At 36.1% G+C, this 16,515-nt stretch overlaps 1 protein-coding gene across 1 annotated transcript; it reads right to left on the reverse strand.

Annotated features, from left to right (window-relative positions):
- Window positions 1-2,458: 2,458 nt before the first annotated feature.
- On the reverse strand, window positions 2,459-15,306 carry mtnr1al (melatonin receptor type 1A like). Its single transcript, XM_088604579.1, has 3 exons — window positions 14,613-15,306; window positions 13,877-14,222; window positions 2,459-5,150 (listed from the first exon to the last, which is right to left on the reverse strand). The coding sequence occupies exons 2-3, from the start codon at window positions 14,061-14,063 to the stop codon at window positions 4,381-4,383; spliced, it is 957 nt and encodes a 318-aa protein (XP_088460705.1). The 5' UTR covers window positions 14,064-14,222; window positions 14,613-15,306; the 3' UTR covers window positions 2,459-4,380.
- Between the last annotated feature and the right edge of the window lie 1,209 nt (window positions 15,307-16,515).

Raw genomic sequence — 16,515 nt, forward strand, 5'->3', positions numbered from 1 at the left:
AAGACTGTAAGAAAATGGATGGTTGGCACCAACCAACATTCTCAACAGGTCTAATGCAGTGTGACTTTACAAATTGTGCGAATGTGGACTGAAAATATCTTCTAGAGCATCTTTTACAGGGGTCTCCTACCCTTGTTTCTGGAGAGCTCCAGTCCAGCAGGTTAAGTTACCATTTTCTAAAGATATGGAACAATATCACTGAGGTCAAATAAACAGGTTAATAATTTAAATAATTTAGATATTTAATTAAGATCATTTAAAATAGTAATTTAGAAATTATTTAGGATTGAAATGCAGGTATTTTCAGCCATCAAGGACTTTAGCTCTCTGAATTGAACAGATGACCTGATTTGTTTATCAGTAGTTCCAGAAATTAGCAGGTTTTAGAAAGAGACCAGACTAACTAGATTGGGCCTCTTCAGGGCCAGGGTCGGAGTCTCCTGTTTTACTCACCTTAAAACAGATAATAATTTATTTACAGTGTTTCAAAATTAACTTGATAAGAATAGTTTATTCTTGCTTAAGGTATATCATACAGCATTTAGTTCTGTGATTTACCAATCATTATGAAATATGAAGTGTTATAGTTCATGTTTGTTTCCATCATCAGTTATCACAATTATATTAATCGTCACATTATTGGAAGGAACGTGAAATGTAGGTAACAGTACTAATAAATAATTTACTTAAAATAATTGATTTCAAGCCACCTGGAAAAACTGGCTTTAAACTGAGCATAAAAATAACTTTTCACTTGTAACTATAACAAATTCACAAAGTTTGTTCAGGAAAATTACAAGATCTTTATTGTAGAGATATATTTTTCTTAACAGACATGGCAGTTAGTTACGCAGACCTTTTGCCATCAACATTGTTGATCAAGAAGGGGCCTATTGTGAAAGATAAAAACCTATGTGTGTGCCTTCGCGCTATTGGAAACAATACAAGCTGTATGTCTCCGACACACGCTTTGCGTCACGTTGATGTGTTGTGGAATTCTGTCCCTGGGCAGTCGCATTGTTCCAGTCCGTCTCATAACAGTCACGGTCTCATCTCACAAGAAAGTTCCTGTTAAGTGAGCAGCATGAGGACATGTGTTCTGCTGGAATGTTGTCACATCAGGTTGAACCCACAGGAGATCCCAGGAGCTCATCAATGTAACGTTGTGCAGTCAGGTTGTCATCAGTCATCTGTTGCAGCTTGGCATTTCGGATGCAGTGGAAAAGTGATCACAAAGGTGGAGCATGATGATCGACTGTAGTCTATCAATGATGGGCTTGGTTGGCTGTAATAACATCTTTCCCGATTAGAAACCTCTGTCTGTCAACACCCCAGACCACAAATGGGCTCTGGCGGGTTGATTTTTACTGGGCTTGACTTCGGACATGTAAAATAACCGTATCACTCGTGTCCAATGAACCCTCTCACTTATAAAGTAATTTAAATTACTCAAAGTAACTTTATCATTACCTATATCCACATGCTTTATTTTTGCACTATAAGCCATACACGCATTAATAGGGTGTGATGGTGATGCAGTGGCCTTGCAGTGCTGGGGTCCTGGGTTCAGTTCTGGACCTGGGGTGCCTCCTGCTTGGAGTTTGGATGTTCTCCCAGTGTTTGTGTTGGTTTCCTTTGGGTGCTTCTTTGTCCTCTCATAATTGGTTAACTGGGCTCTGCGAAACTTGGCGCTGGTGTGTCTCTGTCTGCGATGGACTGGCATCTTGTTCAGGCTGTATCTTGCCTTGCATAGGCTCTGGCCCTGCCGCAACTGTGTAGTTAAAGTGGTTAAAAATTGATGAATGGACAGGCAAAAATAAAGGGATGTTTCTTTTCATATTCAGAGTATGTTAGACCTTCAAGAAGCCTCCTTTAATCCAGCTGATTCCCCTTTTATTAAACCAGGCAACTACACATAAGAGGCTCAGGTGTCATTTACCTGTGTTTACTTGCAGAGAAGTAATTTGGAATTTGTTTTGGTGAGTAGCTTAATAGGCTAATAATAATAATAATAAACCGTTCAGTAGTTTATGGTAATTCCATGCAGTATGAAAATCCTGTCTGGACAGATTTGGTTTTTGCATAATTACAGACCTAATAATTAGTATATATGTTGGAGTGTTTTAGTGTCTGCATGATTTTACATGCATGCACTATTAAAATGAACATACACTTCACAAACCATGCAAAAGAAAAAGGAATGTAAGTGCAAAGGGTCTGATATTTTATATTGGCTATACACTGTATATTGGTTATACTTTATATACAGTAGCTATTATAATTTGATTGAGTGCCTCTTTGTGGTTTTGGTAGTGGAAAGGCAATAATAATTGTGCTGCTTATTTATTCAACTACTGTATATATATACAGCTGCATGAATATATTACTAACCAGTGAGAAAGAATTTACATAAGTACAGTATTCCCTTTTGGTAAGAGGGTATGTATAACCACACATTTTACAGACAAAAATACAACTTTATTGTTATTCACAGTGGACATTCTTTATTATGACTTAATCCATGTGTGCTCCTTTATAAGACAAAAAACTCACATACAAAATATATTTGATGTTCAGTACCATATACTGTATAGTGTCTTCATACATAATGTATATTAGCGAGTGCAAGTGATCTTGTGGGAAAAAGTACATTACTATATCTGCATATTATATGAATAATTCCCCCATCATATCTGTAACAATATTTTATTTAGGTAAAGTGTGCTACTGTATACTGCAGGTTCGAAAAAATAATAGATATAAATTACTTTAATTATTTTAGTAATTTACTTTTATATAATATACTTTTGAATCTATAACAACAGAACAGTCCGTTAAACATGTAGCTCATATTAGAGAGATTTATAGCCCTTCTCACTTTTGATGTACTTCAACAAGGTGTGCAGTTGCTTTTTAGTCAAGTGCTCTAGAGGCAATATTGATGGAAGCAACCCTCCCACAAAATAATCCTGTAAGGAATGTTCTTTTGATTGAACTGCTATGAAGCACAACTAATTAATTTAGTGAAGCAGCCTCCATTACTCATACGGTATACTTTGTATACTGACAGAGCCTGCACCCAGGAGAAAACAGCAGAACTCAGTTACGTCTTTTGAAGACTTTTAAGTCCATTATAGTTTTTCATTCTAGTTATTAAAGTTAGGTGTTTATAGTTCTCATTTATTTAATTAAATGTATTTACTCTCACAGTTGTGATTTGAAGCATTCAGCTTTTATTTCGTTTCAAAACAGCACTGAATTTGATTTGCCTTAGAAACACATGTGTAGTATGGGGAGGTGGGTGCCTGCAATTTACTATGCTAAATCTAATGCATTAATTCCATAAAGAGCTTAGAGTATGTATGGCTTTACCCTTACAAATCTGAGGTGCTAAGCCGTAAATCGGAAATGAATTATATCCCTCTTATATCGTGTTTCTCTGTTCTGTCTCCCTGTATATGAAATGTTAACCCAGGAGTATGCAGAAACGTGGCCCAAGCATGTGTTGCAGAGTGGTAAGATAAAGATTTTGAAGGGATTTAGCTTTCAAAAGAAAAGTAAATCACATCAGAATCCCCATTATCTGCCCTTAAACTTCACTAACTTAGGAGGGGGGAGCATTCAAGGTTTTTTAAGATCCTTTAGCTAGCAATGAAGGCCATTATATTTGAAAATGAGCAATAACGTGCAGACGTTTGAAGCTAATTTTAGAGCTGCAGTCCTTTTGAGCTTTTAAACTGTCTTTGGATTTATCAAATCTTTTCTGAAGTATAAAAAATATACTGTACAGGCGATGCCAAGAGAAAATTAGCATCATTTTCATATTAATGGAGTTGATGAGAGTGGAAATAATGTATCTTATGTATGATCTACAACCTAAAATATATTGTGTTGCCAAATGCAGAAGACATTCATACCACTCTGTGTGGTGTACTCTTGTGTGCTGTTTCTTTGGAAATTAGGTTATAAATAGTCACACAGGCAGTTTATTTTCACACACTGCAATTCAAGCTACTACAAAGTGGTTAATGATTGTAAAACAGCACCGATAAACCATGTTTATATGCAAAATTTAACATGAGACTGTAGCTTTAATAAATACTTCAAGACTTCACTTTTCAAACTCTCAGTGACCAGTTCCAAAAATAAAATCTTGTTCTTTTTCCATAATACATTGATATACTTTACACCAACAGCCAACACAAACAAGAGACAATTGGATATACCCGTTGAAGACATCAATACCGCATTCTTATATACATTCATTGTATTTATTACATGATCCGGCTTGCTCTTTCTGAGCTCTGATTGCCTTACATCTGTGGTTTATATTTAGCACAATGCTTTCTTTGTCACAGTGTCCTGGTTAAGCTCTTTCTTTCAACAAGGCAGTCTAAAAATGGCTAGTACAATCCGTCTGTATTCCTTTCTAAAATTATGGTTTAGAACCCCATAAACCACAGCATTCAAGCAGCTGTTGAAGTAGGCCATGAAGTAGCTAGCAGTGAACAGCCATTCGGGAATGGCAAGGCCTAGACTGGGGTTCACAGCCACTGCAAGCCCAATGAAGTTCAATGGGGCCCAGCACACAGCAAAAAGTACGAACACCACAAACATGGTGAGGAAGTTACGAAAGTCGTGCGGCTTGATTTTGGGCCTGTTGTCGGGCTTGACTCTTCTCCGGACTTGAATAACCAGGATCCATATCCGGAGGTAGCAGTAAGTCACAATGCTGATGGGGAGGATGAAATGGACAACCACTACCGTGATGGTGTAGAAGGAGCTGACCGACTGCGCAAAAGTACAGGAATACACCCGAGGGTCATATTGCAGGGACTCCACAAACCAGTTTGGGACAATGGCAAGAATAGTGAGGACCCACACGAGGATGACGTAGCAGATGGTGTTCTTGTTGGAGAAGAGCTTGTCATACTTAAGGCTGTGGCAGATATAGCAGTAGCGATTGATGGCAATGCCCGTAATGTTGAAAATGGATCCAATCACGCTCAGTCCCATGAGGAAGCCGCTGATCTGGCAGTGAATGTAGCCCAGGCTCCAACCGTCATGGAAGATAGCCGTCAGAACCAGCGGGTAGGGGTAGATGGCCACCACGAGGTCTGCTACAGCCAGGCTAACAACAAAGGCATTTCCTGTAAAGAAAATAAAGAAACATTAGGGGATCCTGCACTCTTCGTTGCTCACGAAGAAACCCAAGACATGTCTGACATCAGTGCTTGGGCAGGAATCCAAACCACTTGAATTTTCCGAAGCATATGGTTAATCTCTTTGTGCTTTATTTTACCTTTGATCTACACATTTAATCAAGAGGGAAAGGGGAGATTAAAAGCACAGAGGATGCTAGACGGAGCTGCATTACGTGGAGAAAAGTCTGTGAACTCTTTGTAAAATAGTGATCTCTGGAATTACATATGTACACCCAGACATACATTTATATACACACATGAATATAATCAAAATATTATCAGACACAAATGTAGAAATTTCTGATTATCCTCAAAAACACAGTAGACTTCTCTCAATGGCTATACGGTATATCATGCTACAGTAAGGAAAGGCACTGCAATTAACAGGATGTTTCAGAAGGGCAATGAAGAGGAAGCAACCAGCTTCTTTCTATTCAGAATTCCACACATAGAAAAGCTTTATAACTGAGCATGACCTGTGTTTCCTAATAATTGTGCTTTGACCTGTCCCTCACTTGAGTGATTTCAATGTTAAAAGGTGGAATTGTATTTTTTCATTAAAATTAACCAGCCTTTTGCAACATCATGAACAAGTGAACAAGTGTGTTTTTAAGAACTTCTAAAACTTCCATTAAGGATTCTCTGCAGTCTTGTAACAGAAAGGACAACACTGTATTTTTAAATGATTAATCTGAATTGGGTTGCAGCTGTATGGAAGCCATGAGGGAAAACATCTGTCTGTAAGTAACACAACTACATTCAGATGCCGAAACTATTTATGTTTATGGGAGTTCCCTGTCTTGAGCTAATATTCCATTTCCAAATTCTAAATCTATAAATGCTGTTTTTTTTATCTGAAGGCATTTTTATTCTGCTTGGAAGAGATATTCACAAGGTAAAAACTAAACAGTGAAGGGAACAGCATGGTCAACACCTACAGTATAGCTCCAACAGTCATAAACTGAAAGAGTTCAAAGACTGATTGACAGAGTCATGACTGCACACTGAACTTCTGTATTTGTGTATTCTCTTAAAACATGTTTTGCTGCAAAGGCTCTACATATTCACAATGACATCAAATGCCAGATTGCATTTCCTAAAATACATCTGTACATGTTAAATGAGCATATGTGTTTGCATGCTGCATGAATATCAGAGCTACTTACTTGTTGGAGGCACATTTACTCAGACATAACTTAAAAAGTTTTATGTCTGAAATGAGCTACATTGAGCATGTCAGGATTGCTATTATGAATGACAGCCAGACAAATACAGCTTGCAAAGTCAGTGCAAATTTGCAGCAATCATTGAATCATTCATTATTAAGGATTTATCCAGAGCCTGATTTGAAGGAAATGTAATCATTTAATCATTCTCACTCATCTCCCTGCAACACCTAAGGGTTCACTAGAGGGAATCTACTAATGTTGCTTTTTAATTTTATTATGGACAAGTGTGGCAATTGTCATTATATCAGAAAGATTTTTATCAATTTACATGTATAGAATATTTATATAAAATCATAGAAACACTCTGAGGTATTCTAGGCTTCAAGTGGACATCCATTAAATACAATAAAATAACTTTTAATTCTTCTTAAGCTTTACAAATGTATTGGACCTCTTTGGCTATGCTCTAGTCAGTGAGTCTATAATGTAAGTTCAGTTCCTTGCAAAAGTATTCACCCCATTCCAATTTTGTTGAATTATATATAATGTACTGTACATACATTTTCAAGTGAATATTCTTAATCCAGCCTTTAATGCTCACGTAGGACATGTGTGAAACACGGGTGAAAGAAGTTACATTTCAGCAGAAACTGCAAAGAAACATCCACACCAAAATGTGTTCATTGCACAACTATTCAATACACTGCAGATGTTCCGTATTCCCTTCTTTGGCTAGAGTGCAAGAAATTAGTAAATAAGATCCAGGCATAACAAAACTGAGTTTCTAATAAAAGCATTCAGTGATTCATGGTAGTTTATTAATTTAGTCCCTGGAACTAGGAAGATTGGATTTAACCTGAGATGTTCCTATCACTCACTGTACATTCTGGGCACTTCTGAATAATTCCTTTATTTTTAAATTGCAGATTTAAATAGAACTGCTTTTTACAGGACTTACAAAACATCATGTTCTAGAAAATGCCATCAACGTCTGACATTTATCTTGTAAAATTGCTCTTATTAAGGAAGAGGGTCTACAACAAAAAAAAAAAAGGTTTTTGTTGTCCAAAACTCCACATACTGTCCATGCCCTAGTCAAACCCCCCAGTCCTATACTTTTGTATTCAGCTGTTAAGCTCCTGTCAGTTGGTTTAATGAATCAGTCTTGTAATTTGGCACTGGTCGAAACTTCTCTCTGTTGTTTGGTTTCTCAGTGGATTTCTGTGTGCCCTGCAGTCTTGCAATGACTTATCTCGGGTTATGAAAAACAAAAAATATATAAACAAACAGTTTAAAAAAAAACCTTTTTACATAAACATCACATAAAGACCATTGTTCTTGTCAGCAGCAGCCATGTTGCCCCATTTTCACATTGCATGTATGCTACTGCCAAAAACGAATCAAATTCAAGATTAAGAAAATTCAAGGCTTTGGATATATTATTCTCTGGTGCTACATAGACCTCTCGCTACACAATTTTACAAAAAGATTTATATAAGACAAACTTACATTTTTAATGTAATATTCTTCATACATATTTACCTTTTCATATGCCATAGGTTTCTGCACAGTCTGATGCAATTTGCTTTCATCTTCTGTTCACACATTACTGGATCTTGTCAATGATCAGCTCTACACTAAGTGTTTGGAAAAGTGAAATGTTGATCCCAATACATTTGTTTCATTACTTCCTGTTGATATTGCTTATCATTCTAAGTCATGCTGAAAGTGTATTATTCATGAGTGCAGGAACACTATTTAGTTCCTTAAGGTCCTACATTTAGAATCACACTTCAATACTTGCATTGAGCCAAGATGGTTTATGTTCCAGTTTCCAACAATGGGTACAGACACTAATTAGGTAGAAGCGAGCGGTGGTGTGCCAGGGGGATCTGTTTTTGGTTTGTTGCTTTTCTTGATCAATATCGACGATTTAGTTACTGTTATAGCTAGAAAACTAATTAACATTTTTGTTAGTATATTCATTTGTATATTTCAATACTGATACATGCAAACAGATCCAAACAGGAAGTAGGAATATAGATTATGCACATTGTATGGATGATTCTGAGCTGCAAGAAACTATGCATAAAAGGGATGTGTACATTTCTGCAGATCTTAGAGCTTTCAGTTTCCCTTCAGGATCAATAAAGTCTTATATATCTATCTCTATCTTTTATGTGCTCATCAAGACTATGTGGGGAGGCAATAAAAAGCCAACATAATGCTTGGGTATACAGCAAAAAGTGTGAAATTTAAATCAAGTGAAGTTATAGTCAGGTTTTACAGTGCTGAAACTTTACCAAAAGTGTTGTGGGTATTAAGAACAGGTGGTGGAAGTATGAACTCCAGGCTCTTTTAAGAAACAGCTGGATGGAATTTAGATTTAGTTAGCTACTAAATTAGCTCGAATGGCCTCCCTCTTGTTTGCAATTTTTTTAATGATCCTACACGTTCGGTAATCTTTACATCCATCTTCCGGCAGTGTGAGTGTGATGTGAGTGTGATGGCAGGCCAAAAGTCTTTATTTTATGGGTAAACCTGTACAACTAGATAAATTGTCTATTTGCCAGATACATGAGCTGAAGGGAACGGCATCACAAATGTGTTGCTTCTTTAAAAGCACATTAGGTTTTTTTAAGATCTCTCACCTGATTCAAATATATATATCTTAACAATACATTATCATTCAGCACAAAGTATATCAGTCACAGGGCATTCCCTCAATCTCTCATTTATTATACTTTTATTAAATGAGACATTTTTTCAGAGATACAATTATATTAGTAACCTAGGATATAAACTGAATAATAATAAACAATGTTATTCATTTTTTTCAAACTTTTGAATAGTATTGTACAGTATGTGTGAACTGTAGAAATTAGAACAAGGACTACCATAGTTCAAGTCAAAGTAGACAGTAAAAATAGATTTTTTCTCCCCTTCTCCAATGCATTTTCCCTGCTTCAGAATATGTTCTTGTCTCCATGGTTTCACAATACATTGTACAACCTGTAATTTTACACTTATATATTTAGATTTCATTACAATAACTCGTACACTGCTTGATAGAAGGAAGTTTTAGAGAAGGTGGGGAAAAAAAATCTAAAGCCTTTTCTTGCTACTAGTGCTTAAGCGTTTCAGAAGATGACATGAGTATTGTTGACAGAATGTCATTCAGAATGAACTAATTACCACTGACAAGGCAGTAGAGGTCTTATGTTTGCAGTTCAAAACATTTTCAAACACATAGCTGAATGACACTACTGACAGAATTTAAGTAACCTAATAGCCACACTAAATACAAATTCCTTTTCAGCTTAGGTCCTAAACATTTACCAATTCAAATCAGCACATGTACAGTTCATTTTCACAAAAACTGGCACAGTACAGCTCGATTTACCCATAAGGTTGATGGCTTTTCAATTTTACGGTATGGTGCTTCATGCGATTTTAAATTAAGCTCTGTAATTTCTCATGACGCTATTCATCTTGTTTACCCTTTATCAGCCGAACCAGTGAAGACTAATCCTAAGAGAAATTTGTCTTCTTTGAATGTCCTTTGAAGTCCGTCTTTGCTCACATCTTTCCAAATTAAGAGAGAAAAAAAGATTTATTAATTTGAAAAGCTCTTGAAAGAGCTCCTTTACTACAGTTTGGAGCTCTTCAAAGGTCAAGGATATTATTCTTTAAAAGAACCACATTTCAGTTATCTTTCTAGGAACTAATACTGTACCATTAAAGGGCTACAGCACATAAAAGGAGGGTGACTTGTATTATTTTGAGGGGGAAAGGTAAAAGCTCAACAACAACTATCTCAGTCTTTCTAAATCTGTTGTGTAACTGTGTGAAATGTCTTATAATTTTCTCCTAACTTTTTTATTTAATAGTTACATTTACTGTAAAAGTGATGTCAAATATATATTTCCCTGTTTGCTGTCAAGTCTAACCCAAACTCTTCCAGCAACTCTCCCTATTATCATCCTATTGTATATCAACAGACCAGTGAAATATAATCTTGTAACCAAAAAATAATTTTGATTTTTATTTATTTTTAACTTTACTTTTGGAGATTACCATGGCACATTATTAGGTGAAGGATGTATTCATTTAGTTGTTTTATTATTATTCACTACAATCATTTTGTTTGCTGGGTTTGTTACTGGCACGTAACAATATTTTGTATTACAAAAAGACAGCAGAAAGGGAACAAGAAAATCTCTCTCCTGCATGGAAGACTATTCAATAGAAGAATATACATGGCAGCAATGAAATGCTGACACAAATAGGCAACTATCTCTTTTGCTGTTATTTTGTTTGCTTTTATTTAACGTCAACATGTCAGTTGCTTTTCATGGAACTCTAAACCTGCAAAGAGATGTTGGTATTTCCAGTTATACAACACAAAAGAGTTACATTACTCATGTCCTCCAGTGAGGGGTTCCTTCGGGTTTTAGGGGTGCCTTTAAATAGCACCTGATTGGCTGCTTATCCACTTACTTAATTCATTTAAGTCATTAAAATCTGAGATAGAATGAAAAGCAGAATGCAGCATGTGAGCACTAGAGTTGCCTACCACTGCTACAGCTAAACTTCAAAGGTTTTTAGCTGGGAATTGAACAAAGTCTGATCTTCTTCTATTTCTTGATAGTGCAGATCAACTACTTTAAAGTACAATTCAAGAAAGAGCTAGTTTGAGCATAGCCTGATGTAAACATATTACATTAAAATATAATATCTAATCTAAATGTTTACATTTGAATATTCAAGTCAAACAGACTACACTAAAAAAGAACTAAAGTGTGCTTTGAATGAAATTTAAATTCACATGGTTAGGTCCTTTTCCGGGTAATAACGGATAAGTTCGCAGTGTTGTGTAACTTCTCACAACAACAAAATAAAAAAGCACTGATATTCAGTTCAATTTAAACTATTTTATCTTTCCTTTACTAATCAGATGACTGCTAATTTTCTTCTAGAAAATATACTGAGCATCAATCAAAACCTATCATGTATAACTGCAATAAATTCACAGTTGTTTTCAGGAAAATTCCAAAATTGGTAATGGGTGCCCTGACATTCTGTGGAATGGACATGACATAGTAATTAACAAGTCATTAAAAAGATTAATCTATTGGGGGTCCAATACAGTCACAGGCTAGTAGCATAGAAGCACTGCTAGAAGCAATACAAGCTGTTCATCTGTAAGTTGAGCTTTAAATGCAGATATTGTCTTGTGAAATTCTGTCCCTTTTCTCTCATAATACCTAGGCAACCATGTGAGTGTTCTCTGATCTCTCTGCCCTAGATGGCACAGAGATCTCTGATCTTCCCACAGATGATCAACAGGGCCAAAATCTGGAATGTACAATAGGACATCTACAGCTGAACTGTCACAATCTCCTTTTACAAGAAAGCCTGATCAGTGTACAGTAGCCCCCATGCTGTCAATGTGCTATAAATCACTTTAAGTGGAGTGCTGTTAAGTCCAAACATCTTGTCCAATCAATCACACTGGAATCTCACCATTAATTAATCTGTTGTACACAGCCATTGGCATATTGGTCTGCACCACACTCATTGACATCCATTTGGGTGGTCCACACAGAAACTTTATTCATCGCTAAAGATCACTGCTGGTGATCTCTCTGTTGAAGATCCTCTCCTGATGAGTCCACCTAAGGTGTAGCTCCAACATAGCAATTGCTACCTTGTTCAGGAGCGTACTGTACAGTATATTGATTCCTTTCTGTTTTTCTGTCTTTCTTGATTTTCAAGTGTAATCACCTTAGCACCAATGAGGTGATTAGTCTTTCCGCAATGGTCAATGTCACTTGAGTGTACTGTATTACAGTCTTTCATGAGTGATCAATTAATCAAAATGACACCAAAAACTTTTAATCGATATCCAAGCACTACATGATTTCGTTTTTCTAAAAAGACACAAGTATTATTAGAGTGATGTGTTTTTTGCTGCTCAGCACACATATATTAAGAGAATAAATCAGGGACAGAATGATTAAGATTTGTATTGTAAAGCATCTCACAGCAATTTAATATTTCAATCAGGAACTGTGAGGTTTCAAACAGCAGATTAACAGAACTTGCAAAAAGGTGTGTTGCAGTTCCTTTCCTTCTTTATCTCTACGTAAACCAAAGTGTTGGAGAAGTGTGGTATTTGTCACCTTTGCTTTCTCATAAATGCCAGGCAGTCCAGTGGGTCCAATCTGTTTCAATCTTCAGCCTTTCTGGCAGCTCACTTCATGGCAACATGTGAAGTGACTGAACTTCCTCGAGCTCTGTCCTTCTAAGGAAGCATAAAGCCAAACTCCTGCTGCACGTCGTCAAATCGAAATCTCTCAATCAAAGAGTGGAGAAACGGCTGTGACAGCTACTGTATACTGTCTTTAACCAACAGTACTTTTCATAGTAGTTTGACGTATCATGGCAGAATGGTGTAGAAGCTGAGAGCCCATTTTTTGGAGACATCAATTAGGAATATTGAATTTATTCTGGATTAATTTAGAACGGCATTGAGGCTCTAGCATACAATACCCGTTCATTCCTGGTTCATTTGGGGTGACTTTTTAAATTATAGATACTTCAATTATATTTACATTTTGGATAATTAAGACAAAAACATTGAAAAAGCTATGATTATATGTTGTGTAACTATGTGTAATATACTAGACTATTTTATGATTTTATTTAGTAATCTTTGCATTATACCAACTTTTTGGATTAATATATAATATTATATAATTGGCCTTGAAATGAATCAAGCAATTATTCTGCGTTGCACTGTTCTCGGTTATTTTCTTTACTCAGAAAAAAAATATATATGAATTGCATTCTAAACATGGGAGCTTACAAGCAAAAGGGTAAGTATCGTGTCATTAACTGTCATGTCAAACTGAGGAAATGTATCAAGAAATCAATAGATTCTAAGTAAAAATGTTACATTCCTTAAACGAGCAAAAACTATTCGCAAAAACGAGAATCTCTTAATTCCAATCATCACAGAAATACATTTTTCTTCTGAAAAGAGTCTGTCCGATCTACGCATCAGTTTTAAGCAAAGGCAGTCTCACTGACAGTTCTCTTGCTTTAAGGCATCACGCAGTCTAATTTGACAGCATGGCAGAAAACACGAAAAAGAAATGAATCTCATCGCACAAACAACTGCATGGTCTCAAAATGTCATTCCGATAGTCTGCATTTAGTATCGCTAGAAGATGCTCTCAGAAATGGACAGTCACAATAAACTAATTGATGGGTTTAATACTGCTGTCAAAAATTTACCCTCCTGTCTCCCAAAATAAGTAAAAAAATAAACATAAACATATGAACAGTATTTTTAAAATATGGAAGAATTGAAATTGTTTACAAGCACATCTACATACACTGTTGACTTAATGGTCTGCATGTCTCCGGCAGTCGATACAGTAAACGTAAAGGTAAAGGTGGAAATATTTCATAGCTCAACAAATAAAAAAAAAATACCTGCTTTCCTGAGTTTCTTGTTTCTGAAGACGGAGATGATCACCAACAGGTTGCCTAAAATATCGACCACGATAGTGGTGATGAGGACGGTGGCAAGCAAAGTGACTACCCAAGGAAACCGGAGCTCGTCCGCGTCCTCACCTCCCCATGAAAGGTTTTTCATTAGAGGCTGACTTCCCCCATCCATCCTCTCCTCATCCTTGTAGGCACTGGGCAGTTAATTCTGGCGACATTCAGTGTCCCGTACGCTGGTTCAGTCTATGAGAGTATTTTCAACACTTTGTATTGCACAGGATGATGATTTCGATGATCATAATAACCATACTGTCACGTTACCATTTACCCCCTAGCAAATTGAAAAAAAAAACGTTAAAAAAATCCTAAAACATACAGTTAAAAGCATTCTCTGGTTTTGTCAACAGGTGTCCTGATTTAACTAGCCAATGGACCCAGTTTTCCTAGTTTACGTCCGAGTTTAAAGCATTACAGTCTATTACATATTAAAAGAAGTTTTGGCTTAGATTCAAAATCTTTAACTCCTTGTTGATTTAACAACATAACTGATTTCCTGTGCTGTTGCCTCCACAGTTACTGTACATTCATTGCATATATCTGTCGTATAAATATCTTAGAATGAGTACAGTTTCATTGAAGCAACACAACTTCATCAGTTTGTACATGCTATTCGACAAGTAAAAACGACCGGAAAATTTAATATATAAAACTGTTCGGATACGTTTTGTTCTGCAGAGTTAAAACTCTTCAAATGCGCCAAATAAACTTTCTTCCTTTGATGCTTTTTTTTCTTCCCCTTTTTTTAGAAATGCCTGGCAGCGTGTGTCATTGTTTTGTACTTTTCCTTCTGCAAGAGCCGAAATAAAAACGGTTTGCTTTCTAGCGTGCTGTAACCATTGAATTCTCCGAAGCTTATTCTTTTTTTTTTTCATTCATCGCTTATCTCCAGCCCGTCCATTCATTGTTTTAATCAGTTTGCTTAACGGTCCGCCTCTCTCTGGACAGCATCCAAGTATTATACTTAGTTTGCCTAGCTGCTTAAGGGTCACAACAACGACCCATTTTGCTTTGCATCATTCATTTTGCACATTAGGTTTTCACTTCTTTGTATTCAAAACTTAAGATGTTAACACACTAAAATGCAGTGTAGTTTTCCTTCAAAAAGCGGTTTTCCTTTTTCCCTTTTTGTCCGATCGATTGCAGTTATTCTTTCCCTTCTGTAATCCCAATATCCGTGCCACCCATTCTCTCATCGGTGATTCTTTCCTCCCTCAAATGCTAACGTCTGACTATTGTACTTTCAAGCTAACCCATTCGCGGATGTGCCTTCCTGCCCACCTTAATCATCAGCGGTCCTTGTGATCATGAGCTGCTGTGTGCTACGTTCATTTGAGCGGTCCCTATATATACAGTATGGGCTCTGGCCGTAAACCTATTGACCATTACTTTAACCCTTTCACCTCCAAGCTTTTTAAATTAAATACGCTACATTTAAAAAAGGAATTCGTTTTAATTTTGGTATTATTATTATTATTATTATTATTATTATTATTATTATTATTATTATTATTATTAGTAGTAGTAGTAGTAGTAGTAGTAGTAGCACTAGTAGTATTGCAGGTGTTATACGGATTGTCTTGTCGTCCCAGGAGTGCATCTACAGTAGTCTGAAAAATACATTGATCAAGAAGCATAAAGACATATGAAATTATTCAAATGCATTCTGCAATTACTTTCTAACTTTGTTATGTTTTACACTAGTACTCACTTTAGACAATCCTATAACATTTTGTAAAAACCTAACCTAAACCTAAACGTTTAACCTAAATAAATATAATGTATTATATATATATAGACATAGTACATTATTTATATATTGAAAAACATACTTTGAGAGACAGAGAGATTCAGCATCTCTTTTATCTGGTGTACTGAACTGTTCATTGTTTCCACAAACAAATCATGAATTCACATCCCAGAGTTGACACATGCAACCCCTAGCATCCATTTTTGGCTGGTTTACTGCCTTTCAATTGCCTTTGTGTTTGATTTAAGGAGAACAAGCCTGGTAAATTATTCTAGAACCGATTCTGTGAAGAAGGCAGACCCTCTTTTCAGTTCTTTGATATGTATTTTCTCAATCAAATAATCAGACGTTCACTGTTGATCTTTTACGTCTGCTGTTATTAATTATATTTTTATTTGGGTCTTGGAGGTTTTTTACATCATCAGTAATGGCCTGGCTCATTCCTCTCCACCAGGGTTTGCTATCAGCCTTCAACATGGTAATGACTGTATATCAAACTTTTTCTTCTCTTCTTAAATAATGTCTTGTATCTTGACAAACCTAAACACTGACAGCCCTCGAAAAACATTGAATAGCACAATATCCCCATGTTAGTTTTTACAGCATGCAGGAAAAGACTATATACTGCAGATACTGCCTGTATAATCCTTCACAATGGAAGTCATGAAGTCTCTTCCCGGTGTGTGGATTACAGGATACACCAAAGGTTTTCTATTCAGGTTTTCAAGTGATTTGATAAAATCATAATAAGGGAACTACAAATTACAATCGTATACTGTTGAGGGGTTTTTCCCACATAAGCATTATTTTGATAGTC

Source organism: Lepisosteus platostomus, chromosome 13 (assembly GCF_059453375.1).
Source record: "Lepisosteus platostomus isolate fLepPlt1 chromosome 13, fLepPlt1.hap1, whole genome shotgun sequence".
NCBI lineage: Eukaryota > Metazoa > Chordata > Actinopteri > Semionotiformes > Lepisosteidae > Lepisosteus > Lepisosteus platostomus.